The sequence below is a fragment of the Alexandromys fortis genome, unplaced genomic scaffold (assembly GCF_014885135.2).
Source record: "Alexandromys fortis isolate MF-2015 unplaced genomic scaffold, M_Fortis_MF-2015_v1.1 scaffold_79, whole genome shotgun sequence".
NCBI classification, from domain to species: domain Eukaryota; kingdom Metazoa; phylum Chordata; class Mammalia; order Rodentia; family Cricetidae; genus Alexandromys; species Alexandromys fortis.
Window position 1 is genome coordinate 8,115,747 of NW_026067964.1, and position 27,630 is coordinate 8,143,376.

Sequence of the window (27,630 nt, forward strand, 5' to 3'; positions counted from 1 at the left end):
TGTGTGTTTGACATTCTTCAAAAATTGACATTGCCATCCTCCCCAAACCTTGTGGTTTTCTGAATCTGTGAGTCATACTTTCAAGTCACCAGAACTGACTTTACAACATATATATATGCTCACAAGAGACTTTTTAAGAAGAAGCCTCCACTTACCCTCTGCCCCTCCCAGCACAGAGTTCCACCCCGCAGAGGAAGCCACTGGGGCCCAGGAACTGTGACCCCGGATGACAGCATCCAGCTGGGACTAAGATCCTGGAGGATCATGAAGCAATTGTGGTTGGCACAATCGGATTGCTTCAAAGAAACAACAGAACTATCCAGAAAGCAGCTGACCATATCACATGTTGAAAGGAAATCAATTTATAAAAACCTCCCATTGAGGGTGAGCCATGTTTTATCAACAGGGAGAACCCAAGCTAACTGGGGTGTCAGGAACATGTGGTGAAGTGCTTGACCCCTAAGCACACAGCGGAGGAGGCAGGATGTGTGCGTGCACACTCAGGTGGAGACTTCCCAGCTCTCAGGAGACCCTTCCTGAGTTCTCCCATCCCGCATCACCTCACTCACCTCAAAGGCACTTTTTCTGTGGGTCAAATTTAAGGAAACTTTGGCCAAGAAGAACACTGACCCACTTAGGGGAACCAGCATTTCCTGTCCAGCAACTCTCTGAACCGGCGGTGCCCTCAGTGAGAAAGGAGTGAGCAGGTGACATCGATGTGGTTGCCTGTGTACGTGATGGCCATGAGAAGCCCAGACAAGATGCTTTGAAATGGCAGGGCTGCTGTCCAAAACCCGGGTGGTTTATTGCTATTCATAGGCACCTTTCAGTGGCGGATGTCCTGGGAGGCTATTTTTAGCAGGGATAAGGTCTACTGGGCTGTTGGCTGGTCATGTAAGCTGGAGTGGATAGAAAGTGAGAAAGTCTAGTCTCTACTTCAGAGAGCCTCATCTTGAAGATGATGGTAATGATCATTGTCCCTGAACCAGATAACAAGTTGTGTGGGCTTTCCCAATTGCTCCTGGTGCTCTCTCTAACAGGTAGAAAGAGGCCACCTAAGATTTCTCTCAGACTTTATTCTCCAGGGCAATCCTCTCTCCCCTCCTAACAGGTAGGAAGTTTCCTTTGCTGGCTCTTGTACCCCAAGCTAGGACTGCCCTCCAAGTGAGCCGCAAGACCATCTCAAAGCAAGAACTGTCTGCAGAGCCAACTGGCAGGACCCTTCGAAGGTCTACCTGCTCAAGGAAAAGGCAAACATTTCATAGAAATGGCAGGTTCTAGAAAGGACGCCTGGCCCAGTGGCAGGAGAGTCAGGAGCTGGCCTTCAAGGACACAGCTGAGGGAGCCAGTGGAGCTGAAGGACTGATTGGTAGGAGACTCACCAGCCCCGCCCAGCACAGTGGCCTTTTCTAGCCTGAGCCCACAAGTTCCTGTTACACTTCTTGGCTGTGTGCAGCAGCAGGATCTGCGTAGGACAGACTCCTCCAGCTTCAAGGTCAGTGAGATGATCAAAATGCTTCATTTCTCCCAGGAAGGACAGACCTAAAGCCAATGTGGTGAGCCCCAGCCATGGAGAAACACTGGCAAACTGTGTGTGGGCCAGAGAAAAATGGGAACGTGGTATACCAGTATGGTCACTCCTGTCTGGCATCACCTTTTCCCAGGGCATGAGTGTGAGCAGCTGGAAAAGAGAACCCAGAACCGTAGCCTGGTGTGCCTCTTTTTCATAGCGAATCAAGAATTTTTGTGGGGAAAAAACTAAATGTGGAATTTTTGACTCTGAATTGGGGAAGGTTTAGATGTTACATTTTATTCTCTAATAATTTGCAGAGACCAGTCTGCTCATGTCTGGGAGTGTTTCTCCTCGGCTGCATCAAAAGAGATGCCTGGTGACTTGGGGCAAACTACCTAGAAGAATTTAAGCTCCTTCAGGCTCTCCAAAAGAGCAGAACAGTTACAGATGGTCCAGGTTCCATTTAATGGCTACTGCTAAGGCCAGAGATTCACTCTTGAACATATTAATAAACTGAACATGAACTTTGGAAGGCACTGTTTTGAGAAGGAAAAAGAAAAATAAGCTTCAAATGGCTGAGTGGCAGCCCACTCCTTACTCACTGGCTTGGCTCTTGGGAGAGGGTCATTACCAGTCCTGCCCTTGTCCTTATGAGCAACGTTCATGGCGTTGGAAGCTCTGCTTTGAATGCATGGGGTGGCACTTGCCCAACAAACCAAAGCCCCCTTTGTCCTCAGTGCTGTCCTCTGAACTTTCCTCAAGCACGGCCAGATTCTGTGACCAGCACCGTGCTGTCTACGGCCTCTGAGGCGGCAATCAGACAACGCCACATTGGTTTAAGTGTGTACTTTCCAGGAGGGTGCTTTCCCGTGGACTTCTTTCACTTCCCACTGCGTCTGTGCCCTTCTGCTCTGACCTTTCATGGAGAGCGTGAAATCAGAGGTGGCAGGAAGACTGGCTCTTCCTGGACTCACTGGTCATGGTCAGCCTTTCTACCCTTGCACCCCACTCCCTTTAGGAAGCACCGTTTTTAAATCCCTTGGTTAGAGCAGCTCATTCCTGTTTGCTAAGGTGTGCACAGTGTAGGCTCCGCCAGCTTCATGAGACGACCATGGACTGGGGACCGAGACAGTCTCGCTAAAAAGGCAGCAGAGGCAGAAACAGGAAGCAGAAACAGGGGGTTTGGAATGAGGAGGTGTGAACCGACTGGGTCCCCACTCCAGAGACCCCGAGCCTCTATCTCTGCCACAGCACAGAGGAAGATCCGTTTTACTTCTTTGAGGTCACATGTGGAATCTATGGGTAGTATTCTGGGAGTTCTTGCCTGTTGAGCCAACTCTGAAGGTGACTGCTGGAGGTCACACACACACCTGCCTGAAGAGTCAGAGAAGATGACATCCCACTCTGTCACAGCTGCTCAGAGGACAGGGTGGTCTTTAGGCCCCCATTCTCTTGAAAATGATTTCTCCTGACAGACAATTCTCAAAGGGATCCCAGGCCATCTTAACAAGCTGCCTGTCACTCAGGGAAGAATCCTCTGTTCTTATGACTTCCTATTTGCTGAGTCAGATAGAGAAGCCCAAGAGTGCCCATTAAGGTTGACCTTGCAACCTTTCATGTAAGGTAACTGGATGCCTTTGCTGTCTTACAACAGGAACATCTTGGCCATTTTTTTTTTTTTTGCTTGCCTACATGACTGGCATCATGAGAATTTGCTCAGAAAACCCTATGGTGTTGGGATAGCCTCAAGGTCACCCTCTGTTTTGGGGTGACGCGTGGCTCCCCCACTACTCCCTTTCTCCTATCCTGGCAAAGCTCAGACAGATGGGTGTGATGAACAGCAGGACCAGAAATAACTCTGAGTCAGCAGAAAGGCATACATGGCCTTCACCCCAGGATAGCCAGAGCAAGCAGTAGCTCATGGGGTAGTTGATGACATTACAGAGCCAGAGAAGAAAATCAGGAACCTGGGACCGTGTCCTCCAACTGGGACAGGAGAAAAGTCAGAGCTCCTTGGCACTCTGCCTAAAGTGCTCACCCTTCTTTGATGAAGAGAGAAAATGTAGGCACGAACATGATCCCAAAACCTTTGGCTTAGTTAGGCTATGTTCTTATTCATCACAACCCCCACACACAATTTCCCTGGCTTAAAACCCCAAAATTTGATTTAATTTTATCCAAATGCTATTTTTAAAAAAAACATGATTTTCAAAGCAAGAGTCATAGAGCTGTTCCCAGTAGAGGAACAGACAGGCAAGCTCTCCTGGTAAGAGCATAGAGAGCCTCCCCTTCCTCCTCTTGTATCTAACCCTGTATGAATGGAGAGAGGATGGGAAGAGAGAGAAAGCAAGTCCTGGCGTCCTCTAACAGAGTCAGGGCGAGGGCAGGGTCCGTAACTAGGCTTGGCAGGCACACCGAGTGCCTCGTGTCAGAGAGGAGTGTGCACAGAAATGCCTGGAATCCCGGGCACTTCTGCAGAAGCCCGAGGAAGGGAAGAGAACAAGATTCAGATGTTCTGGGACTCAGCGAGGAGTCACATGCTCCGAGGTGACAATCCTGTGCCTTGGCATGGTTGTGGTGAAAGTGTTTCTGGACTCTTGGAGTGACGTGGGAGCAGGACTAAATTCCTGGACTTAACAAGAGCAATTCTCTTCCAGCCAAGGCAGGGCTGTAGGTGAGGTCCTGGCATCCACATGAACCTGGGTCAGCACCTGCTGACAAAGCCAACTTTAGGTGGAGGCCACTTGACTTCCAGTCAGCCAAAGAAATCCTGCTTGATATGTTATTGCAAAGTCTAAAGACACCTGTCAAGCCCCTAGCATTATTGGGCCCAAGTAGGAGCTCACTACATGTTAGTGGGAAAAGAAGATGTGGTAGTTCTTTGGCTAGATGAGAGGGGCTGGGGAGCTATTTCTAGATAGAAGTGAAGAACCAAGCAGCGGATCAGAGGTGGGAAAGATTAGGGGCTAAACCACAAGGCAAAGAGGCTGTCGTAGACACTGCCAGAGCCAGGATCTGGGATGAGTGAGCCCATGTATTGGTTAAACTCATTTGCTGAGCTTCATTTTGTATTCAAAGGTTGGTCAACAAATCTTAAAGTATGTAGTAAGCATATTCTGGGCTGACATCTTGTCCTCAGGGAGGTGAATGAAATAAAACAATTAAGTGAAATGTTTAAGATGATTTTTGAGAAAGTTGAGATGAATAGGCCTTCAGAAGGAGCAGCCGAGGATTGCCAGGCATCTGGAGTCACTGAGGTTGCAGTCTCCAGGAGGGAGTGTAGAAGATCCACCCTAAGATGTTAGTGAAGGCACCTCCTGCAGCCTGCTCCTTCCTCCTTGCCACATCCGTCATAGGAAATGAGATGCTGAACCTCCCTGGGCAACATCAGCATCCCTTCCCTTAGTGGGCCTGGCAGCTGCCTGTGCTAAGGCAACCTACTCAGGACATACTTACGGTGGAACCACGCTTGCAGATATGCATTCAAGAGTCAGCAAATGGACGTCTGGGTATTTTCCCACAATCTTTTATATGCTTTTCACTTTCCTTTTGAAGTCATGAATGTAGGTGTGCAGAAGTGATGCTTCCCAGGACTCCAGCAGGAGAAAAACGAATGGCTGTAGACTAACCCTTTAGTGCTTCATGAACCACCTTCAAAAACATTCTTGATACTTATAGGAGGCAAATATACATATGCATGCATGTGTGTGCATATAAGATGTATTGCTGTTACAAAAATGCTTGCACTCTTTCCTATGAGATGATTTTTTCCTCATCTAGGAATGGGTCATTATATATGTGTCTAGGTGAGTGGAGGCAACAGCTGCAGAGTGCTCCAGATTCTCAACACACGCTAAGACCCTTCTCTAACAGGCTGGTTGCTCCTGCCTTTTTTAATACTACAGACTTGTACTGAGGACTCATCTACCTCTGTCCTATATCCTCGGAGTTCAATTTCTTCTCCCAAAGCATGATGCTGGGACAGTAAGCCCGGGACCTTTTGTGTTAATGACTGTTTCCTGCTTCCTTTTCCAGATTGGTCACAGCACTTCCCAGAGCTGTCCAGGTGATTCTAAAACCAACCCATCAGCCACCCAAAGTCCACACTCGGTGGTAGATGGGAGCCTGTCAGGGTAGCACTCACCTGTGACCTCTGGCCTCCTTCGTGAACTTCTATCTAGACTCAGAAGGATCCTTTTAGTACAAAAGGAAGGTGCCACCCTGCTCTCTGGCTTATAGTCTACTTAGGTTCCTTTCCACAGAGGTGAATTGGGCCAGCGAAGTATGCCCTGGCCTGTAGAAGGCTCCAGGCTTTCCAGCTCTGGGGTACCCTAGGGCAGGGAGCAGGCCACAAAAGTCCCTGTGACCTGGGTGAGAAGATACCAGGGACACAGAGAAAGAAGACATTCAGGGGAAGTTATGGATGAGGGAATGCTAGAGTCTGGATGGATGTCCCTAGAGGACCCAGCGCTCCTGCTTGTCACATTCAGGGCCTGGGGGCGTGTCTTTAAGACAGAAAGGAGCTGAGACCCAAGGCTTTATCTTCCTGAGCAGATCAGGAAGGGGTGATCTGATGGAAAATAGGGTACCAGGCTAAAGGATCCCTGTGAAGAACTAGATGTGGCCCGAGCGAGGTGCTACAGTTGCCCAGTTGTGACCTTGCTCTGTCTCTGGGAAGTTTATTTTAAGTAAAGGACATGCAAACCCTTCCCTGGAACAAAGTCCACTTTCTGATGTTAGGGTCTTTGCTGAGGTGAAAAGAATGTTCTCAAACACATCTAGAAATGACCGTTCAGAAATAGTGCAAGGGGATAGTGGCAGGTGCTCATCCTCACTTCACTCTGAGTGAGTCCCAGGCACTAACCTGAAGGCACAATGTGGAGCCCACCCTTACCATTTATCACTAATGTCTGAGAGAGCTAAGACCTGGAAAACGCAGCCTTCAAGGGCCTTTCTGAAGACAACAGGTAATAACCATTACAAAACTGTCCCAAACCAGGCTCTGCTGCTCCAAGGCCTTTGTCACATGCTGTACCCTTGTGGACTGACAGTCATGAGCTCTCTGTCTCTACAGGAGATAGCTCAGGAAGGCTGCCAGGCAGGGATTTGAAGCGAAGTACATAGTAATTCGATAACTACTTCCAGGGCAGGTATGGTGGCCTTTCAAGTGAGCGATGCTTATATGCACACTACAGGACATTTGCAAGAGCACATTCCCTCTGGAATACCTCAAGGGTCTCTTGCATTCCATTAGAACATCTTCCCCTCCCCTCTCAAAGCTCCTCTCCAGCCAGAGTCCCCGCTGGAAAGCATGAATCCACGTGGAGTCAATCACTCAAGCCCGAAACTGGGGGGGGGGGGGAGGCTCCAAGATTCATCCGCACCCTTCACGCTCACATCTAACTGGGCACAAAGGCCCTGGACACCTTGGAGAATCTTCCACCTTCTCAGGAAGCCTTCCCGCTTGCTCTGCTCCAGTTTCTTGACTGGATTACTCTAGAATGCATTGCCTGGTTTCTCTGTCTACAGATATTTTTTTCCTTTCCTCGCCCATTTTATCAAGTTCACCACAGAAGGTCCACCAAGTACCACCCATGCTTTAAACGCCAAGATTCGTGCCGAGGGCTCATTCAATCCTCACAACTTCTAGAAGGCAGGGAAGCCCAGATGTCAGCCCCATTTAAGTCTGTGGAAACTGAGCAGTGACTCTCACACCATCCATTAATCCTGTTTGATCCATAACAGACCCATTGATTTGTAAGGCATAATAAAGCATAACTACTAGAAAAGTAAAATCAACACATATGAAATGTCAGCTGAAGTTAAAAACACTCTATCAAAGCATTATAAACACTCTACAAGGGTTCAGTATTCTCATCATAAGTAACTGATGACAGCCCATAGACCACTATTTGGCAATATTGTTCTGATGTCGACTATCCGTAAATCCACTAAGACATCTTCTCTGTCTCAAACGCTGTGGTATCTTCCTACCATGTACAGAATCTCGGAATCCAAACCTCACGGCTGCTTTCCTCCAGTTATGTCTGCAATACTGGCCCTGCTATGGACTGGCAGTCTCCACCCGGCCTCCCAGCCCTTCCGCTTGCTGCCTCTCCTGGCCCCATCTTTGTTCGTTCTATCCCCTTTGTCTCCAAAGCCTTTCCCTTGTTCATTTGGAAAAAGGACAAAGTTTCTCACCTCTTCCAGAAAGTCTTTCCTGTTCCATCAGGCATTTGGGGTCTCCTTATCTCTTTATTTTTACCTTCCCCTGAACTCTAACAGAACTGTTGAGGTGACCCCAACATCTGAAACCAGAATTCATTCTGTAATATTTGTTGAGTATAGGAGTAGAGGGAGGGATAACATGAGGGAGCAGTGAGGGATGAATAGGTAGATATACAGATGGATGGATGGATGGATGGATGGATGGATGGATGGATGGATAAAACATGGCTTAATTCTTAGAACCTAATGGAATCTCTGGGCACAAATTATTTACTAGGTTGTTTTTATTGGCCATGCTCAGACAGGCCCTCATTTCTGAAGTTTCCGTGCTCTCAAATTAAAGAGCATTGTTACAAATTATGGATTTTCCCTGGGGCCATTGATGATAATCACTATAAATTCTAAGCATAGTGGTCCCCATTTCATTCAAAACTTCAAATTTCAAACAAATGGTCGCTTGTAGGCTCCCTGCAGAGCTAGATTGCATTTGTGGCTATGATCCTGGATATTGTGACCTCATCCTTAAGGTTCTGGACCCAGAGAGAACACAGGGCATATTCCATTTTTATTCATTTGTGTAGCATTCCGAGGTAGGTTAGGCTTGATGTTGCTGAAGGCAATGGGCACTTCTCCACCTAGAAGAGGCTTAGAAAGCCAGTGTTTAAATGGACACAATGGATACATCATGGTCTTCTGCTTCCACTCATGGTTTTGGGGTGTCTACTCAAGGTTTCCATTAAAGTTTTCAGCAGTGTGTGCTATGTACTAGTCTCTTGGAAGAGGAAGCAAGAATATTGGTGGAAGGTTAAAATTTGACAAGGTCCCTCACAAACCACTACCAGACCATGTCATCTCAGAGCTCCTTGACCACTCTGGTCCCTAACACAGAATTCCCAGGAGAGGGCTCATGCTCCGGGTATGGCTGGTGAAGGCAGACTGCCATGTGTGAATCCCAGGACTCCTCTTTGCGGGCCACGTGGTCTCTGACACGGCGCCTTTCTTCACTTCCATTTTCTGACCTGTAAAACAGAGATTACAGGGACATCTTAAGGGACCGGTGGAGACTATGAACGGGATGGAGCCCATCAAGCACTGGGACTATGTGCTCAGCATATAGTAAGGAGTTTTTTGGGCTTTCCTCCTCCAACTTAAGATCTCTGCAGAAACTGCCATACAGTGGATTGTTAAAATTTTCCAAATGAGTAATTTTTAATACAATAAAAAATTAAAATCACTTTCACCTGTATAAATTGGTCCCCCTCCCCCCTCCTTGTCGCTGCACACTGTACCTCACCAGTGAAGCATGTCAATGTCGTTTGCTCCACTTGGTCTTGATCCTCACACCCTGCTGACCATCTTAGTCTCTTTAATAGTTTTCCTGGGGAGGGAGCATCTGGGGCTACCCTCAGACTCTGTTTCTACTTAGGGCTGCCCAGAACCCTGTTGAGGTACTGGTGGGCCCATTCTTAACCTCCCCTGTTCCTATGTTGTGGAAAACCTGGTTGATAAAAACCACTCTATGTTCCTGAGTTACCAGTGAGGACAGAAAGCAGTTAGGCACCCAGCAGCTCTGGTCCTTGGGAGCCAAGAGAGGTCAGCTCCATCCAAGTACACCACGATGTTTTCACTGTAAAATCCTGCCTGTGAGAGTAGGATTTTTACCGGTACAGAATGGATAGTTGGGTCAGTTGCGTTCATCTTAGTTGTGTGGCCTTAAACTGTGAAAATCTCTGTTTCTAAGTCCCCTGCTCTGTGGCGTGGTATAATCTACCTGTCTTAGAAGCTACTGTGGAAACAGGCTCTTCAAAGTATTCTCTTGCTTTGATTTCCTATTTTATCAACAAATAAAAAAGGTTACAATTACTGTTGTGCAATATTGAGTGTATTGCTCCAGGGAGCAGATAGACCAGACACACAGAGCTGCTGATGTTTAACGGGGGCCAAAGGAGAAAATGTTTCTGTACTAAAACAAAACTAACTGACTTGGACAGTGTACCCTAGCTCCCATGAACCCATCCAGGTGTTTAATAAGAACTTAGCAAGTGTGTGTCAGTGAGGGCCAAGAAAGCTGCATCCCAGCCCTGCCTTCACTTGGGGGTGTAGGGCTGGCCTGTATTCCTCACCCTGCCTAGTGCTCACCTTGCTCATACCTCACACTCTCTAGCACACAACAGAGTGGGGAGACATAAGAAGGTTTTCTAGAGTAGATGGAAAGAGCCCCCCCTTTTTTACCTTAGAGCATTTCCTTTGGTAAAATGTGTCATTATAAGCTATGTCTTTGTCTCTTTTAAATATACTGTAAAAAGTTAGAGTAGGTACACACCTATATGACCCTCTGAAGGCAGAGGCAGGAGGATTGTGAATTCAAGGTCAACCTAAGAGATATGGCAAGACCCTATCTCAAAAAGACATAACAAAACCAAGTAAGCCACTAGCCAGTTTTGCGACCCAGAAGCCATTGCTTTGAATGTAGACTGCAAGAGAAACCATGGCCAGTAGCTGTTCCCTTTCTCAGTGGGAAGATAATTGTCTTATGTAGGTGCTTGGCTCTGGAACTGTAGATGTACCTGGTGCATAGAGACCTGGAGATGCATCCATTCTTTGGATTAAAACAAGTAGCTAGCACATATGGCATCCCAATTCTAAAGTGACCTTCGGATGACCTCTGTATGACAGTGGTGCCGCCAAGTCCTCTTCTCTGTGTTTCCTTGAGCAAATGTCCATATAATGGATTCTATCTGCTTAGCTGTGTGAAAGGATGAGGCCCCTTCTGTCTCTTCAGTGGATCACCTAAGACATGTATTACTGGTGAAAAACACATTCAGTAATAGTGCTTTAATTTGCCTTCCTATATTTTGCAGAAGACAATTTCTGGGGAGGCAGGAGATTTAAATATTAGTCCCTCAACACTTATTACTTGTTGCTCATTTGAGTCCAACACCATCCTTCTGCTCAGTGTGAGAAAGAAACAGATGACAACAATGACGATAACAACGACGACGATGATGGTGATGATGATGATGATGATGATGAAGGTGATGATGATGAAGATGGTGATGATGATGATGAAGATGATGATGACGATGATGATGGTGATGATGATGATGGTGATGATGATGATGAAGATGGTGATGATGATGATGATGATGATGAAGATGATGATGGTGATGATGATGATGATGATGATGATGACAGAAAGGAAGGAAGAGAGGGGAGAGATACACATTTATGCTCTGCTCTCCTGGAAGGCCCATTTTCTATGGGGTAATCACTGCAGAATCACCATAGAAACTGCCGAGGATAGCTGTTGTGGTACCCAGGAAGCTGACAACCTGTTGTCTCTGATGGTTAGAAGTCTGAAATGGTCATCCTGGATAGTGAGCTGCTGCTGGACACAGGAACCTGAGCAGGGAAACAGCAAGAGCAAATTTGCTATCTCCTGTGTTTGTTGTTAGGGGAAGTGCTTCAAAATCTACCTTCAAAAGGATGCAAGCTCGTTTGGAAGCAGGGCCTGAGCTTGAAAGGTACCAGATTTAAAAATGAATGAGAGATTCTCAAAGCAAATGATCCTGTCTAGATACAGAAGCCCTTGTGGGAATGGATGTGGTGAAGGACCTGTCCTTACTGTTATGAGTGACATCTGAATGCCATATCAAACTGTAGTATGTTGATCCAGATGCCCACCTATGTGCCAGCCTCTTAGGATAGAAGGCCTGTGGTGATCAGATGCCACCGGGCTTTTCATGGAAATCATTCTCTCCCTGTCTTCCTAACACTGATTCTTCAGAGTCCCCATTTCCAAAATCCTCCTACCATCGAGTACACAGGCAGCCAGAAGGAACAAACTCATGGTGAAGAAATTTACCTCCGCTGCAGACATGAACACGCTTCCTGTTAGCTTAGGGACAGCATGCTCTGCCGCACGCTTGGGCCCCTACTGCCTCGAAGGCGATTGGTTAGAACTTACCTTCCTTTGCTGAGTTTATAGCAAAGCACAGGGTGACGGCATTGTCCCTCTGCTTGGGAAGCGGAATTGAGACCATGACAACACCAAGGTGTGGATTGGTGCCGCCAGCTACATGTGAGGGCCAACACACTTTAGAACGTCTCCATGTTCTTAAAGGATACTGGCTACATGGAAGCCCTGCAGAGGGCAAGGAAGTATATGTGATGAGGTCAGTGTGTTCAGCCATGACAAGTCCCGAGGACAGCTTCAAGAAACGGTTGATTTGTCAGGGCAATTTCAGAAATGTACCGTTAGGATGGAGAGAATTGTATACAAACATTGACAGAAGAAAAGGTATCCAATAAGCTGATTTCCTAGGCCAATGTGGAAACCATTTTCATAAATGTTGTTGAAAGTCTGATGCTTAGTCAACATGTTAGAATTTAGCAGAAATTTCTTTGAAGAATCCTGGAATTCAGATGCTCATTAGTTCCCCCAAATTCAGTCATGGAAGAAAATTGACATCAGAAGGATAAAAACAGACTACCATGCCACACCCTAAATGAGGATCAACCTTCTCTGGGTGACTCGGGCTTTCAGCCATAATGGTACATACTAACAAGCTCTGGGAAGCAACCAACACACCTAAACTTGGGGCACCTCGAAGTGAAGACCCAGGAACACACACCCAAGGTTAGAGAAACCCATGCTTTCCTCATTTGAACAACATGGATACCAAGGAGTGGGAAAGTATTGACAAAAGCTTTTATTTGTTGTCCACTCAGAGACCTACACTAAGTAGCTCCTGCCAGGTGATACTGCAAGGCTTGGCTGGCCCTCCTGACTTCCGAGCAGCAGCAGGGCCAGCAGGATTCTTTCTATGTATATTGGAAACCAACTTTCCTGGTTTGCTGAGAGGTATATAAGCACAGTTAAGATTTGCACACATTTTCCTTGTTATCCACATTTCAGGCCGCCCTCCACTGCTGTGTTCTTCCTCGAGAATTTATTCTAGTAATTCCTTTGTTATTGATTTGTCTCTTATTTGTATTCTTTCAATCTTGTGTGAAATGAGTTCATTGCCTTGTTGTCTCTAAAAATAATATTTCAGCAAATTAATTATTGAAAAATTAGCAATATCCATTGGTTAGCATTGGCTTAGGGATCAGTTTATTCAGGGTTTGATTTTATTATATTATGCCTCATGTACTTTATCAGTTCTGGATAATTCTTGGCCATTTCCTTTGAGACATCACTTCTGTTTCCTCTGGTGTCTCTTTCTGTGACTCCAACCCAGCTTGTATCCAACTTTCCCACTGTATTATCAATCATATTTCCTAACCTATGTCTCAGATTTTCCATTGTTCTTCCTTCTTCAGCTCTGCCATGTGCAACTGTTCAATCCCATTGTCTTTCAGGTTTTTTCTGTTTTATTCTTTGGTGTGTTTGTTTTAATATGGTATTACCACATAGCCCTAGCTAACCTATTCAGACCATTTGGCCTTAATCATGGTACAATTTTCCTGCCTCTTACTTCCAAGTGCTAGAATAATGTGTAAACTACCATGCTTGGATATCTTGGTCATTCATAATGGTGTCTTGTTACTTCATTGTAATTATAATTCTAATTATAAATTTTAAGTAACTTAATTATTTATAAACAACTTTGTTATTTAAACATCTATCTAGAGCTAGTCTGTGCTCTTGTCTAGCAATTCCACAGTGCACGCTCATTGGATGACTAACCTGTTATCATTTTTTTTCTGTTGTCTCCTTATTTTTATCTTTCAGGATGCTTGGTGATCTTTGGTTTGGAGCTTGTTGTTTAATCTTAATCTGCAAGAATCCAAGACTAAGCTAAATATGATTTTTTTAAAGAAAGATTTTGAGTCTGCTTCTGCTAGGAACCAAAGGATGGATTGTTGTTAACTTTGAACAACTGTATCCTCTTTCAGGAATCCTAAGCCAGAGTGGAAGTTTGGGACACACCACTTCCATACTGCTGGCACCCCAACCTTTTGAGTGAGAAGAACCTTTGCCCTTCAGATAACCCAAATGTGTTTGCTTGTTATTTTGAGCTCTGACATGAGTTTGTTTGAGGTGTGGGACAATGGTCCCCAGAGAATTTCAGTACCTCTTACAAGTTCAGAAATCTATCTTATTCAGAGTCTAATTATGTAGTTGAAAAAACCAAAAAGCACACAGTTGGTCTAATAAATAGAAATAAATAATTTTTGTTTATTTTTCTTTGTAATTACTGGAGAAAATAATTTGCACACCCACAAAATATGAAAACCACTAATTTTCCCAATTAATGCAAAAAAATGAATAAAAGGAAGAAAGATAAACAAACAAACAAAAAAAAAACAAAAAGGCCATGGCCCCTGCTGATTGTTTTCTCGCCTGTTGTTCTCATCCAGCGGTTCAGCACCTTCTTACGACGCTGACTGATACACCTTCTTTACTTCCAGACACTCTACCAAGAAGAAGGATGGCCAGTGCCTTCTCTAAGTTGCTAACTGGCCGCAATGCATCCCTGCTCTTTACTACGCTGGGAACCAGTGCTCTGACCACTGGCTACCTGCTCAACAGGCAGAAGGTGTCTGCTGATGCCCGGGAACAGCACAAGCTCTTTCCAGCAAGGTGAGTCTTCCTGGCTTTTAAATAGCTCGGAGTGTCAACCAGATGCTTCTCTCCTGCTGGGAACAGTCATTGAGAGGCCTCCTTTTTGTTTGTTTGTTTGTTTGTTTATCTATTTAATTCTATCTCATTTGTTTGGATGTTCTGCCTGGGTGTACGTCTTTGCGTTGTGTACATGTAGTACCTGCAGAGACCAGAAGAGGGTCTCAGAGCCCCTAGAACTGGAATCATAGACAGTTGTGAGCCACCATGTGGGTGTTGGGACCTGAACTCGGGTCCTCTGGAAGAGCAGACAGTGCTCCAAACCACTGAGCTAACAGACAGTGCTCTATATCACTGAGCTATCTCTCCAGTCCCTGAGAATTCTTCTTTTTGTCTTTCTAAATGCCCAAGCCAAACTTAATCATTTTTGAAGCTCGTTAAGCCTAGTGACCTGTGACAAATACAAGGAATAAATTCTCATTCTTGCCCAACTCTTGCCATCCAGTTAAACAGTAACAACAGTGATAGTTCACATTCACGGAACTAGCATTTACGTTATGAGACCATGTGCTAACATGTATGTTAGGGCTTTTCACATGGGGAGAGATTCATTTTAGCATCCTAGTAATGTACTGACTTCATCCAAAGTTATGTGTTTAGTGCAGCCAAATGCAAACCCAAGCTTCTTGATAGCAGACCCATGCCTCCCTCAGTGCTCCACCATATTCTAGGAAACATGATCAAGGTATTGACCTTAAGTGTGAGCATTAAAGGACATCACAGACGGAAGGTGGAGTCATGTCACACAGAAGTTGAGGACATATTCTGCTGCCTCAGAATCTCACTGTGTCCAACACACCAGTGCCCTAAGTAGTTTGAACTGTGTGTCCTGGGATTCCCACATAGGTAGGAGTAGAAGAAAAAACAACTAAGATTCTCCAGGAGATATTTGCTCTCTGGGAGCCTGAGCATCTCTGAGGGAAGCAGAGTAACTATGAACCCCAGGAACCACTGAGGGGAGAGCACCTGTGTTTAAGTCCGTGGTGCTCCTCACATTCTTCAGACAACAAATAGCCAGAGTAAGACAGCATCCGAATTGGTATCCTGTGTGTGTTATAATATCCCAACAAATATTTACCAAAGACTTGTGCCCATGGCTGGTCACTGTTCTGGAGACAGGAAAGGGCTCTGTTGTCATGAAGCTTGTCCTGCAGGCAAAGGACAGAGAAGTAAACAACATTCTAGATAGTTCCATCTCTGTCTCTCTCCCCACCACAGACCCATGAGACCAAATTTGTCGAATCTTACCAACACTTCTGAGTGGAAGAGAAATCTGTAAAAAATGATTTCAACTCATTTTCTGACTTTCCTCTTTCCCTCTGTTGTTTCTATAGTATCATGGGATTCTTGGTAGGTGGGGCCATGTCCTCTCTCTAGCAGCCACTGGCTCTGGTGTTTGTCTTAAATCTGTCTTACTCAAGTCAGGCCTTGTAGGCATCTCTATCCAATGCCCCCTGTGCCCACTGGGCCAAGAGAGCCTGGTTGAGGGTCTCAGGGAAACTGAATCTCTGATAGCCCTTACCTGGGGGCTACTGGTCCACAGCCTGTCTCCTCCCACAGCGCAGACTACCCTGACCTGAGGAAACATAACAATTGCATGGCCGAGTGCCTCACTCCCACCATCTATGCCAAACTCCGAAACAAGATGACCCCCAACGGCTACACCCTGGACCAGTGCATCCAAACCGGAGTGGACAACCCCGGCCACCCCTTCATAAAGACTGTGGGCATGGTGGCTGGTGACGAGGAGTCATACGAGGTAAAACAGAGGGCGGCTGGTTCCAGGGGTGGGGCTACCCTGAGTGTGGTTGAGGTGCACAGTCATGGGACTCTATCTTTCTTTGGAGTCAGTTTTTTGCATCTCCAGGAAGACTCCAATATAGGGAACTCTCACAGAATCCTTGGGAGTGCTTTCTGGAATTCTGAGATGTATAGCTAGCTAGAGACAAGACTTTCTTGCCAGTGTACCTCTTCAAAGAGAGGTTGAATGACAAAGTTCTCTGAACCCATCAAAATCTGTGTTGGTAAAATAAATAAATAAATAAAATTGAATGCCATGTATTCATCAGAAAGACATCAAGTGTTTGTATCTGGGTCTGTTGGGTAGGGATGAATTGTACATCTGTAGTTTGAGCCTTATCTTCCTATTACTGTAGCACAAGCTCCTGGGCTCACCGAGTTTCTTGGATCCAGCCTCATGCTTGGTGTGGAGATAGAGTGTCTTCTCATAGCAGAACTTAGGGCAATATATACCTGTGCCTCACAGGACAGCCTCTTCACTGTGACAAACGCCTGCAGCCCGACTCCCTCATTCTCTGTCTCTTCTCTCTCCAGTCTAAAGGCAGCTTCTCAGGAAACTTGCCATCAATGGACTAGAAGGGTCATCCTAAATAAACAAAATAGTGCCAGTAGTGCCTAGTTAGCTTGTAACAGCGACAGACTAAAGCTATCTCTTTGATCCTAAAACCCTTCTTTCCACTTCCCATAACTCCCAAGTCTGCAGAGAACTCTATTATTAGATGTAACTTCTCTTGACTTTACTTTATCAAAAGGCTACCCTGTCTATTTGGCTCATTTGGTTGTTTGGCTTTGGGGTTGGACAGTCTCACAGGGTAACAGACTCTTGTTTTGTCTTACAGTACAGTTGGCTTCCCCACAGACTTAGTGCTTTGCTTAGAATCTCAGAACCTGACCTTCTCTTTTGATCACAAAACTTGCTTAGCCTCCCACCCCCAAACTGGTGCCCTTGGGTTCTTAACCACCAGGTTTTCTCATCCAGTGTGGTAACAGTGAGCTTGGCAGAATCCTTGCAGGGGTGTTAAGAGCAGAACCCAGCAGCCCCATACCCTGTCAGGAGCGAGGTGACTCTGAATGCTAGTCTCTGGTGCGCGCTTGCTCTTTTCATTCTTGTCCACTAGCCTACTCTTATACGCATATCCCCCATGGTTGCACGGCGACTTTCAGAGGAGGTCCTTGAGGAGAAAGGGAACAAGTGAAAGCAAAAGTCCTTTGCTACTAGACGAGCCAGTTACAGAAGGATATTCTCGCCTACAGGTGTTTGCTGAGCTTTTTGATCCTGTCATCAAGCTCAGGCACAATGGCTATGACCCGAGGGTGATGAAGCACCCTACGGACCTGGATGCATCCAAGGTAGGCTCCAGCCTCCATTTTCACCCCCACCCCCCATGATGCAGTTACTTCCTGAATCCAGAGGCAGAGGAGGGACCCCAAGAGCTTCTACCCTAGTGAGAAGTCCTGAAAGGTCTACATAGCTTACATTCCCCATATCCTTGAGGTCTAGGGGAGGTTTAGAGGTCCTTTAAAGGGGCTTCTAGGGGACAATCAACTGACAGGAACTTTAAACTTTCCTAAGGTGTTTTGCTCCAACCAAAACCATCTTTTCCAGACCCCACCTTACTTAACTAAAGTGGCTGCCCCAGAGGTTGTAGACGTAGACACACCCAAACGTAGACATACCCAGACATAGACACACCACATTCTGTGCAATGCGGTACCTGAATGTTTCCAGGCAAGGTTTTCAGGTCAGAGGATTGTGCTCCGTGGCTGCCACGGTGACCCTCTGCTCTGCCCCACCCGGCAGATCACTCACGGGCAGTTTGACGAGCGCTATGTGTTGTCCTCCCGGGTGCGCACTGGTCGCAGCATCCGTGGGCTGAGCCTGCCTCCTGCCTGCTCCCGGGCGGAGAGAAGGGAGGTGGAGAATGTGGCCATAACTGCCCTGGAGGGCCTCAAGGGGGACCTGGCTGGTCGCTACTACAAGCTGTCTGAGATGACCGAGCAGGATCAGCAACGGCTTATCGATGTGAGTAGGTGATAACTCCCCCGGGGGCTGCTGGGAGGGAGGCTGGACCCACAGCTCTGCCTTGGCCTCTACCCACATAAGAACGGGGCCCGTGGAGCTGAAACTGGCCCAGAACTTTCACGGTGTCGGTGTAAGGAAAGAGCTGAAGCTTTAAATCCTGTCAGGCCAGGGCTAAAGTCTAAAGAGGAGACTCCATTATGAGTGCTGGATGGGGCACAAAAGGGTGGGGTGAGTGGGGGATCTGCCTCCTGCCACCTCCGAGCCAGTGAGAACAGTCGGGTGTGGAAATCCTGTTCATATTTATCACACCCTAAGAAAACTCTGGAAGCAGAGAAGATCAAGGGAGGAAATGAAGGTGCTTCCCCTGACTGGAACGGAGACAGTGGAGGCTGTCTGTAGACACTCATCCCTGGCGCTGCCCAGTACCTCCGGGATCTCTCTGGCTCTAGAGTAGACAATAAACCAGGCCCCTTTTGGTTTTGTAAGAGAAGGTCTCGGTATGTAGCCTGTGTTGGCCTCAAACTCACAGCCATGCCCTTGAATCAGCCTCCCGAGTGTTGAGCTTGGGTCCCTTTATGTCCTCACAAATTAAAACAGAATGCATTTTCAAAAGTGACGTTTAACTGAACTCCACAAAAAAGGAGAAACAAGATTCTGTCATCTCAGAAGTTGGAAATGGCATGAAACATCCCATTTCCAAACCACAAAGAACAGCTGTATAGTTGGTACACCTGTCTCCAGACGTGTGCAGACTCCGCCTGCCTGCCGTTACAGAGCAAACCCTCATCTTCCTTAAGCAGCCACCCTACCTTCCTGTTTATGGGTGAGCTTCCTCTTGGGCAATAGTTCAGGAGATATTTCTCCAACCTTCTCCAGCCCTTTCTGTCCCCAGTCTTCAAGATCTCCCACTTGGAAAATCTAGAAAAAATCCTCACATCTGCTTGGGATATTGCCTCAGTGTGAGCTCTGGGAATTGGTGTTTTTATTTTTAAAAATCTCTCAAGCTGTTACAGCTCGCAGTGAATCTGAGTTACGCTGCCCAAGAGGCCTCTTTATCTGTTGAGACTTGATTGCCTGGTCCATGCCTAGTCTTACAGATTCTTCTCTCTGCTTTGTCCCCCTTGGCCCGCAGGACCACTTTCTGTTTGATAAGCCAGTGTCCCCTTTACTAACATGTGCTGGGATGGCCCGTGACTGGCCTGATGCCAGGGGAATCTGGTATGGATGTAGTTTTCACAGTTACCCTGTGTGTGGAGAATCTCAGCTCTCCTGCTTCTTCTAACCCGAGGTTGCTGTGAACCGCAGTTGACAGCATGTCCGGCTTGAGCGAAATGGGGAAGCCAAGTCTACGTGTGTGTGTGTGTGTGTGTGTGTGTGTGTGTGTGTTGTGATATTTTTTAAAAAGAGTGACAGGAATGTGAGCTGGTTTGCATAAATCATGCATGGGGAAGACTTCAAAATACTTCATATTAGAGAATCTGTTTGTGAACTTAGGACAAACAAACCCAAAATGAAAAATTAAAACTGAAAATTCTGATTTTCATATTGATGATTGATAATATTGATACGACACACCATTCCTAAAAGGAGGAGTGGCTATTTAATGTATAAACATCCTCTATAGAAGTCCTCAGCCTACCTTGACTTTGTTATCCCAACTGTCCCCAGAAGGAGCTGAGGAAGAATGCTCACAAAAGGGTAAACAGCCTGAGTTTATGTATCAAATGCATGTGAATTCTTGGGGTGTAGGTAAAGTTCCTCCATCCTTGTCTCTCATTTTTCCAAGTACGACAAGTTTTTGGTCGAATCTCTTAGGAGACAAAACAGTCCTAGCATCAGATGTCATTATTTTGTAGTCCTTGTTCAGGCACAGTTAAGAGATAAGGGCCATCTAGGGAACGGGGAAGATGAAATACAGCAATCAAGCTGCAGAGGTAATGAGAATGTTCAAGTGTTGCAGTAAGCGCAATTAACAGCACCGCATTTCTGTCTTCGTTAGGCATAATTATGACAAGACATTTCTCATCTGGATAAACGAGGAAGACCACACCAGGGTAATCTCAATGGAAAAGGGAGGCAATATGAAACGAGTATTTGAGCGGTTCTGTCGTGGACTAAAGGAAGTAAGTGTCCATCATGGGTTTACAGACATCATGGATTTTAAATTATTATTATTTTATGTGCTTTAAATTATTTTATTTTGCACATATGAGTGTTTTTCCTGCACTGCCTGTGCCCCACATGCATGCAGTGCCCGTAGTGGCCAGAAGAGGGCGGCAAATCCCCTGGACTACAGAAGCAGATGGTTGTGCACTGCCACGTGGGTGTTGGGATCCAATATGGGTTCTTCTGGAAGAGCTGCCGGTGCTCTCAAGACGGGAGCCATCTCTTTAGCTGCTATTTTGCATTTTAAAAAAAGATATTTTGGTGACTTCCAAAGAGGAAGTCCTTTTTTTCTCTAAGAATCAAATCTTCCAGAGTAGTGCTTCCAAAGGGTGGGGACTTTTCTCTTTGCGCCATTTTCTCATTCTGTTCTAAACGTGGAGAGGGGGTGGTATAGATGGGGGCGGATGGGTGAGTGGGAATGACAGAGGTAGAATGGGTGGGAGTGGGTGGGCGAGGACGTGGGACTGGATGGGACAAAACAGAACAGATTCTCACAGGCTTATCTGTTGAGAATTCCTACGTTTTCCTGCAGTCTTTGCATGAGAAAGAGTATCAACTGGTATTTATTGGGAGCTTAGAATATTCTAGAGACCGTGTTTAATGCTTTTCATGGCCACCCGATTTGCTAGGATCACTTTAATACACTATAAAGGAGCTCTCAGGGCCAAGCACACAGAGCCACTACAGTTGCTCTCTTGTGATCTGCTGGCCTCTCTCCTGGCATTTGGGATGACCCGAGGGTATAGATATTCAAGAAGGCTGCCATCTGTTCCTGGCTGTTGCATTTGTAGGTGGAACGGTTAATCCAAGAACGAGGCTGGGAGTTCATGTGGAATGAGCGGCTAGGCTACATTCTGACTTGCCCCTCGAACCTCGGGACTGGATTGCGAGCTGGTGTCCACGTTAAGATCCCCAAGCTCAGCAAGGTAAGGGCGTGTGACCAGAAGCTGGGTCTCAAGACTCAGCGCAGATGTGAAAGCTTTTCAGAAGGTGTCAGAGTTCACTCCTTGACCCTGACCTTTGCAATGGAAGAGTGATGAGAGGCCCAGGGCTGGCTTAAGGTCACTTGCATTAGTTAGGATAAAAGGTTCAGGACCTGGGAAAGGGGATGGGGACTTAAGAATAGTGCCTTTGAGTCTTCATCATGTAACAGGGTCGGTGCGGGCTGCCTGCTCTGCTCCCTAGGGTTCCCCTCTTGTCCTAACAGCTGAGCCTGCATGAGAAGCACCTGGAGGGAGGGCTTGGGTAGCTAGGTCATGCTTGTGCAATTTCTTTTCTTTCTTTCTTTCTTTCTTTCTTTCTTTCTTTCTTTCTTTCTTCCTTCCTTCCTTCCTTCCTTTCTTCCTTTCTTTCTCTTTTTACATTTTATATTTGTGTATTTGTGTTTTGTGCAGTGTGGGGGAATATGTAGGTTCACAGTGGAGGCCAGAGGAGAATTTCCAGGTTCTAGTGGTCGAAGGTCGAAGTCAGGTCATCAGGGTTGGCAGCAAGCACCATCCAGGTCCAGGAATTTTTATTTCTCGCAAGTTTTCAGGTGACTGAGGCTGCTGGTAGGGGGCCTTGTTTGGAGGATCGCTCAGAGCATTTTCCTCATTTGCATAGCCACGGTCATTCTCCGTGTTCTAGAACGTGAGAGGAGAGAGCATGTAGGCATGTCCATGAGGAGGTTTAACATGTAAGGAGAGTGCATGTAGGCATGTCCACGATGAGGTTTGAGGTGTCGGAAGAACACATGTAGGCATGTCCACGACGAGGTTTGAGGTGTCAGGAAGAAGGTGGCACACACAACTTCTGCTCATTCTGTTGACAAGAGCTCAGGCAGCAAGCAGCTGCATCCTCAGCTCCATGGCTGGACAGAGGGTAAAGGACCCAGACTGGGAGCTAGGCATTTCTGCCACAGCACGCAAAGTACATCGAGGAAGCTTAAACAAGCTTAGAAAACTGTGCTGCCTGTCAAGATAAAGGTATGTGAGTTTTTGTCATTAAAAATTCCGATGCTAAGAAAAGTGACTCAACTTCATGGTTTTAATTATAACAATGAAACAGGTGTGCAGGTGAGTAGCCAACATAGAAAAGTTGGCACCCACATGCAAATATACATGTGTATATTTGTATGAAGATAAACATGGGCCAAATACCCCAACTTTAGTGGCTGCTCCGCCAACTTCTAGCTTTCTGACCTTGGGCAAGTTAATTTCTCTGGAGACGTTTGCTCATCTGAAGTGTAGGGCTTTGTATAGTTTCAATTGTCCCCGAGGAGCTTATATGTTAGAGACTTAGTCCCCAAATTCATGTCTGTTGAAATAGGAGAGGCGGGGCTGCGTCCCCAACACCCCGGCCGCTTGGCTAGCTCATGCCCAAAATAACAACACACAAACTGTATTCATTTAAGAACTGCTTGACCCATTTCTATCTAGCCTCTTCTAGGCTAATTCTCACATATTAAATTAGCCCATTTCTAATCATCTGTGTAAGCACCCCAAGGTGCGCTTACCGGGAAGATTCTAGCCTCCGTCCATCATGGTGTCTCTGCTCCAGAGAGCAGAGCTGTCTACCCAGGAGAGCTGAGCATGGCGTCTCTTCGGGAGCAGAGCAGAGTCTGACCTCACTTCCTCTTCCGCCCAGAATTCTATTCTGTTTATTCCACCCACCTATGTTCTAAGCTATGAGGCCAAGCAGTTGGTTTATTATAATTAACCAATGACCTTCCTCCATCACATGTCAATGGCATGTGTAACCTCAGGAGGTAATGGGGATTGCTGAGGTCATAGCTCTGACCTCCGTGATGAGGTTAGCGCCGGTCCAGGAAGAAAGGTCTAAGCTAGCACACCAGCGCTCTCCCACTGTGTGATGCTCTGTAATACCATAGTGTGGCAAGAACGTCCTCAGCAGATGCCACACCGGCCTGCTCCCGGCTCTTGGACTCCCCCCACCCCCGAGCTGGGATCCAAAAGGGCTTCTGTTATTTGTAGGGTACCTGGTCAACTACGTTTCTTTCCAGCACCAGAAAATGGGCTTTGATGGGCTGAAAATAATACCCGCTTCATTAGATTGTTGCAAGGCTTAAGCGGTCCAGCCAGTGTGTCCAAGTATGTTGTAAATAGTTAAGCGCTCCTGCCCCGTATTACGTCTTTGCTCACGGCTGCAACAACGTCCCTTCCCCTAGGACCCACGCTTTTCTAAGATCTTGGAGAACCTGAGGCTCCAGAAGCGCGGCACCGGCGGTGTGGACACTGCGGCGGTGGCGGATATATACGACATTTCCAACATAGATCGGATCGGTAGATCGGAGGTAACGTCTCTCTCACCCTAGCATGGACTAAAGGGGTTGGCTTAACAGAAAGAGGGCGTGGGAGAGCGGTCTCGACAACCAGACCTCAGCCACACAATTCCTCTTTCCCCACTGGGTCCGGAGTTAGCCTTTACTTCTTCAGTGTTTTTCTGGCATGGAAAACAATGCAAGAAGGATACACAGTTCATTCTGAGCACTTGTGGGAAGTGAAGGAGCCGTAGTGGATCCATTGTTATTGACCAGCCCCCTCCACTCCCCACCCCCAAGAGCTTTTCAACCATCATCAGCCACAGGAGCCCCCTATGCTAAAGGAGCAGGGTTTTATCCCCATAGACTCAGGGGTGTGCTGTCCCTCTGAGAGTGGGAGAATGTGGAACGCCCTCGCGATTCTGCATTGCGCTTGCTCAAGATCACTTGCTAGCCTCTTCATTTTGGTATCGTAGATACTTAAGAGTTTCTAATGCGTTAGTCGTGAAGTTTAGCTAGTCAAAGGGATTTGTGGTAAGTATGTGTAAACACGAGCTTCTAAGACGATGCCGAGGGACTCCTGTGAGTTCCTGAAAACGACAGGGGTCACTGACGGGCAGACGCTGGGGGTGAGATGGGTCTGGAGAGCTCACCTAGGAACGCACCGCACCGACTGCTAAGGAGATGCTGCTGTTCCAGGACGAGCCTCTCACCCAGGAAGCAGCCGCTGTGAGAAGCAGGATGTGAAGGGCGACCGTAGAAGGTCATTCTCTCAATTTCTGTAGCAACTACCAAACATAACTAGTGCTCATTGCAACCTTCTAAAGGATAGTTATAAGAGCTAGCAAAATGTCTAAAAGCATTTTCAGAAACGTGTACTTAACCCAGCAGTCGTCGTCATTTTGAATATTATCTGAATCGTTTTACTCTTTTTAATAATTGTTAAGAAACTTTTAAAGATAGCTATATATTTTTTATTATAATATCTTTTACAACTCATGAATATTTTATCTCAGCAATAAATATTATTAAATAACATGAGTGGGGGTAAAAAATACCTTTTAAAAATTATTTTCTTTGTGTCAGTTTTTTTAAAAATGTTTATCTTATGTATTAGTGTGTTTTTTTCTGAATGTATATATATGCACTGAGTGCATTCTTAGTGACCCAGAGATTGAGAAGAGGGCATCAGTGCCCCCAAAACTGGAGTTACAGATGCTTGTGAGCCACAGTGTGGCTGCTGGGAACCAAACCCAGGTCTCTTCAAGTGCCCATAACCGCTGAGCCGCTTCTCCAGCACTGATGGGGGGTAACTTCATCTCAGCTGCCTCTCCAGCACCGATTGGGGGGTACCTTCATGGTGAGGCTCTTGCCTGGCAGGTGCAGGTGTGAGACCCTGGATCTGATCCCAGTGCTGTGAAACAAACAAACGGAAACAAAAATTTGAAAACAAAACAAGAAAAATACTTTCATATCCAAACACATGATTTTTGGTGACGGCATGGTAGAGAGTTTCCATTGCATCTATAACGTTTCCTGACTGGTATTTTTATCAACTGGGGATAACTTGAATCACAGCTCTAGTCAGGATTATTCCTAGGAAGGAATCAGATAAGTTATATATGACCAGTTTCCCTCCTGGAAGTTTGTGATAAGACGGAGCCCCACCACAAGTGAAGGAGAAGTCCACCCGCTGCATCCTGTCTGACACAGGACAGGCTTAGAGAAGGAGACTGGGCTTAGCTGCACATAGCTGGCTCTCTGACCTAACCTCCTCTCAAGGGCCCCATTTCCTTCTGAATCGAAAACATTTGGAAGGGAACAGAGCCCCATCCACATAAGGCCTGTTCTACCGCCTGCACCCAGTGGTCCTTCCTGGACTGCTCTTTCCTCTGATGGTATAGCCTATGTTACACCTCCTGGACTGCTCTTCCCTCTGAGGGTGTAGCCTATGTTAAACCTCCTGGACTGCTCTTCCCTCTGAGGGTGTAGCCTATGTTACACCTCCTGGACTGCTCTTCCCTCTGAGGGTGTAGCCTATGTTACACCTCCTGGACTGCTCTTCCCTCTGAGAGTATAGCCTATGTTATACCTCCCAAGTCCTCCCTTATTTACTGTGTTAGTTTGGCCTCCCAAGCAGCACTGTGCCTTGTTTAGAGGGGATCCCAGAAAAATATCCTAGGTAAACAGCCTTCAACAAATATTTGAACACTGAAGTTCTAACACTATTTTAAAATCAGGCAATTTCAAAAGCATAGTTTGTTATAATTTATAAAATTTGTTTAAATACTCCAATTTCCTATCATGGAGAAAGCATGGTTTATAAAGTTACAACAATTTTTCAGAAAGACACCCACAGTGCAATTGAAGATATCTGTATCAGGAGCATATTCAGTGCCCAGAGGGTTGAGGAGCTGTTTAGAATTCATATCTAAAGAACAACACACAGATGTCATCGTATAGTTTTATATATAGGAGGCTGATAAAAAAAAAAGTACATGTGGCCTGGAGAGTTGGCTTAGTGGTTAAGAATAATTGCTGTACCTGCAGAAGACCCAAGTTCAGTCCCCAGTACCTACCTGGTGGTTCACAACTTTCTGTAAGCCGAGCTTTAGGGGATCTAAGGTCCTTTGGCCTCTGGGCACCCACGTGTATGCAGTGCACACATTCTTACGCAGGCACACATGTGTGCACATTAAGTAAAGCAATAACAAATCTTTAAAATAAAAAGGTATGTGGGGAACATAGAACATATGGTAAAATGAGAGAACCAATTGTGCAGTTGTCTTCTGCTGACCGACACACATATGCCTGCTCTCTCTCTCTCTCTCTCTCTCTCTCTCTCTCTCTCTCTCTCTCTCTCTTTCTCTCTTTCTCTCTCTCTTTCTCTCTCTCTCTCACACACACATACACACACACATACACACAAACAAACACACACACATACACGATTTTTTTTAAGGAAAGGAATGAAAACTAATAATTTTCAAGTATACAATTCTCCCAGAAGCCCCACCCTAAGAAAGGTTTGAGAGAAAACCTTAAGCCCCATCTCCATCTTTACATCTGGTCCCAGCCTCAGGATGACACCCTCCACATCTGGCCCCAGCCTCAGGATGACACTCTCCACATCTGGCCCCAGCCTCAGGGTGACACTCTCCACATCTGGCCCAGCCTCAGGATGACACTCTCCACATCTGGCCCAGCCTCAGGGTGACACCCCTCCCACAAGTGCCTGGGTTTCATGTGATAAAGTCCTGCTAAGAGGCAAGTTCACATTCTGGGGACTCTGCAGGCACCTCCTGCTCTAATTAATCATTTCTCCTTCTCCTTTCTCCACCACGCCTCCTCTTTGTGGCCGCGCCTCTTTCTCACCGTCAAGGTGGAACTTGTTCAGATCGTCATCGAAGGTGTCAACTACCTGGTGGATTGTGAGAAGAAGCTGGAGAGAGGCCAAGACATTAAAGTGCCCCCTCCTCTGCCCCAGTTTAGCAGGAAGTGAATTTTCCCTCCCAATTAATGAATAATCTGTCTGCTGGTGTGACAGACAGGAAGAAGTCTCTGCTCTGAGAGTTTTTGTAGACTTGAAAACATGTAAAATTGTAGGTACTGCTATTTTACAATAAAACTCTCCCTAATATCATTGGGTTGCGTCTCCAGTTTTTAATAACACTAAGAAGGTCAATGGGCCCGACTACAAGCAGCAACGGTATTTTAAAATACTAGGCTGATGTTTTAAGGCCACATAAAGACATATCTAGATACCTGTCCAGTTCTCCAGACGTTAATACAGGTAGCCCTACACAAATGCAATTAATTTTCCAGAAATTGGGGCAAAAGGAACCATTTTCCTTTGAAAATGGAGGAACTTAATAAAAGGCTACTTAAGGAGGGCAAGCAGACTAGGCATAAACTCAGAGCATGCTCTAGCAATAGTCAGCCCTGTCCATCCTAGCTGGCATGAACTCAAGCATGCAGAGGCATGGGAAAGCTTTGTGGGTAAGAAAAGTGAT

At 46.2% G+C, this 27,630-nt stretch overlaps 1 protein-coding gene and 1 long non-coding RNA gene across 3 annotated transcripts; one reads left to right on the forward strand and one right to left on the reverse strand.

Moving 5' to 3' along the window:
* The first annotated feature begins 1,449 nt into the window (after positions 1–1,449).
* Positions 1,450–27,240, forward strand: Ckmt2 (creatine kinase, mitochondrial 2). Of its 2 annotated transcripts, XM_050153734.1 has the most exons (10): positions 1,450–1,495; positions 14,159–14,330; positions 15,930–16,128; positions 17,424–17,519; positions 17,971–18,192; positions 19,325–19,410; positions 20,192–20,315; positions 21,150–21,284; positions 23,525–23,650; positions 27,000–27,240. In XM_050153734.1, exons 2-10 carry the CDS (start codon positions 14,179–14,181, stop codon positions 27,117–27,119), a joined length of 1,260 nt encoding a protein of 419 aa, XP_050009691.1. In that variant the 5' UTR covers positions 1,450–1,495; positions 14,159–14,178; the 3' UTR covers positions 27,120–27,240. The 2 variants fall into 2 exon arrangements, with proteins under 2 accessions (XP_050009691.1, XP_050009690.1); XM_050153733.1 differs by lacking the exon at positions 1,450–1,495 and having other exon boundaries at positions 13,971–14,330.
* On the reverse strand, positions 15,057–17,321 carry LOC126508476 (uncharacterized). The gene is made up of 3 exons (XR_007593840.1): positions 17,216–17,321; positions 16,623–16,755; positions 15,057–15,517 (listed from the first exon to the last, which is right to left on the reverse strand). It is a non-coding gene; the product is annotated as an uncharacterized lncRNA (long non-coding RNA).
* Positions 27,241–27,630: the final 390 nt, after the last annotated feature.

Coding starts and splice junctions, on each gene's coding strand:
- Ckmt2 (XM_050153733.1), top strand. CDS start 14,065: ATGGCCCCTGCTGATTGTTTTCTCGCCTGTTGTTCTCATCCAGCGGTT. Junction 17,520..17,970: donor CGGACCTGGATGCATCCAAG/GTAGGCTCCAGC, acceptor CCCACCCGGCAG/ATCACTCACGGGCAGTTTGA. Junction 21,285..23,524: donor AGATCCCCAAGCTCAGCAAG/GTAAGGGCGTGT, acceptor CCCTTCCCCTAG/GACCCACGCTTTTCTAAGAT.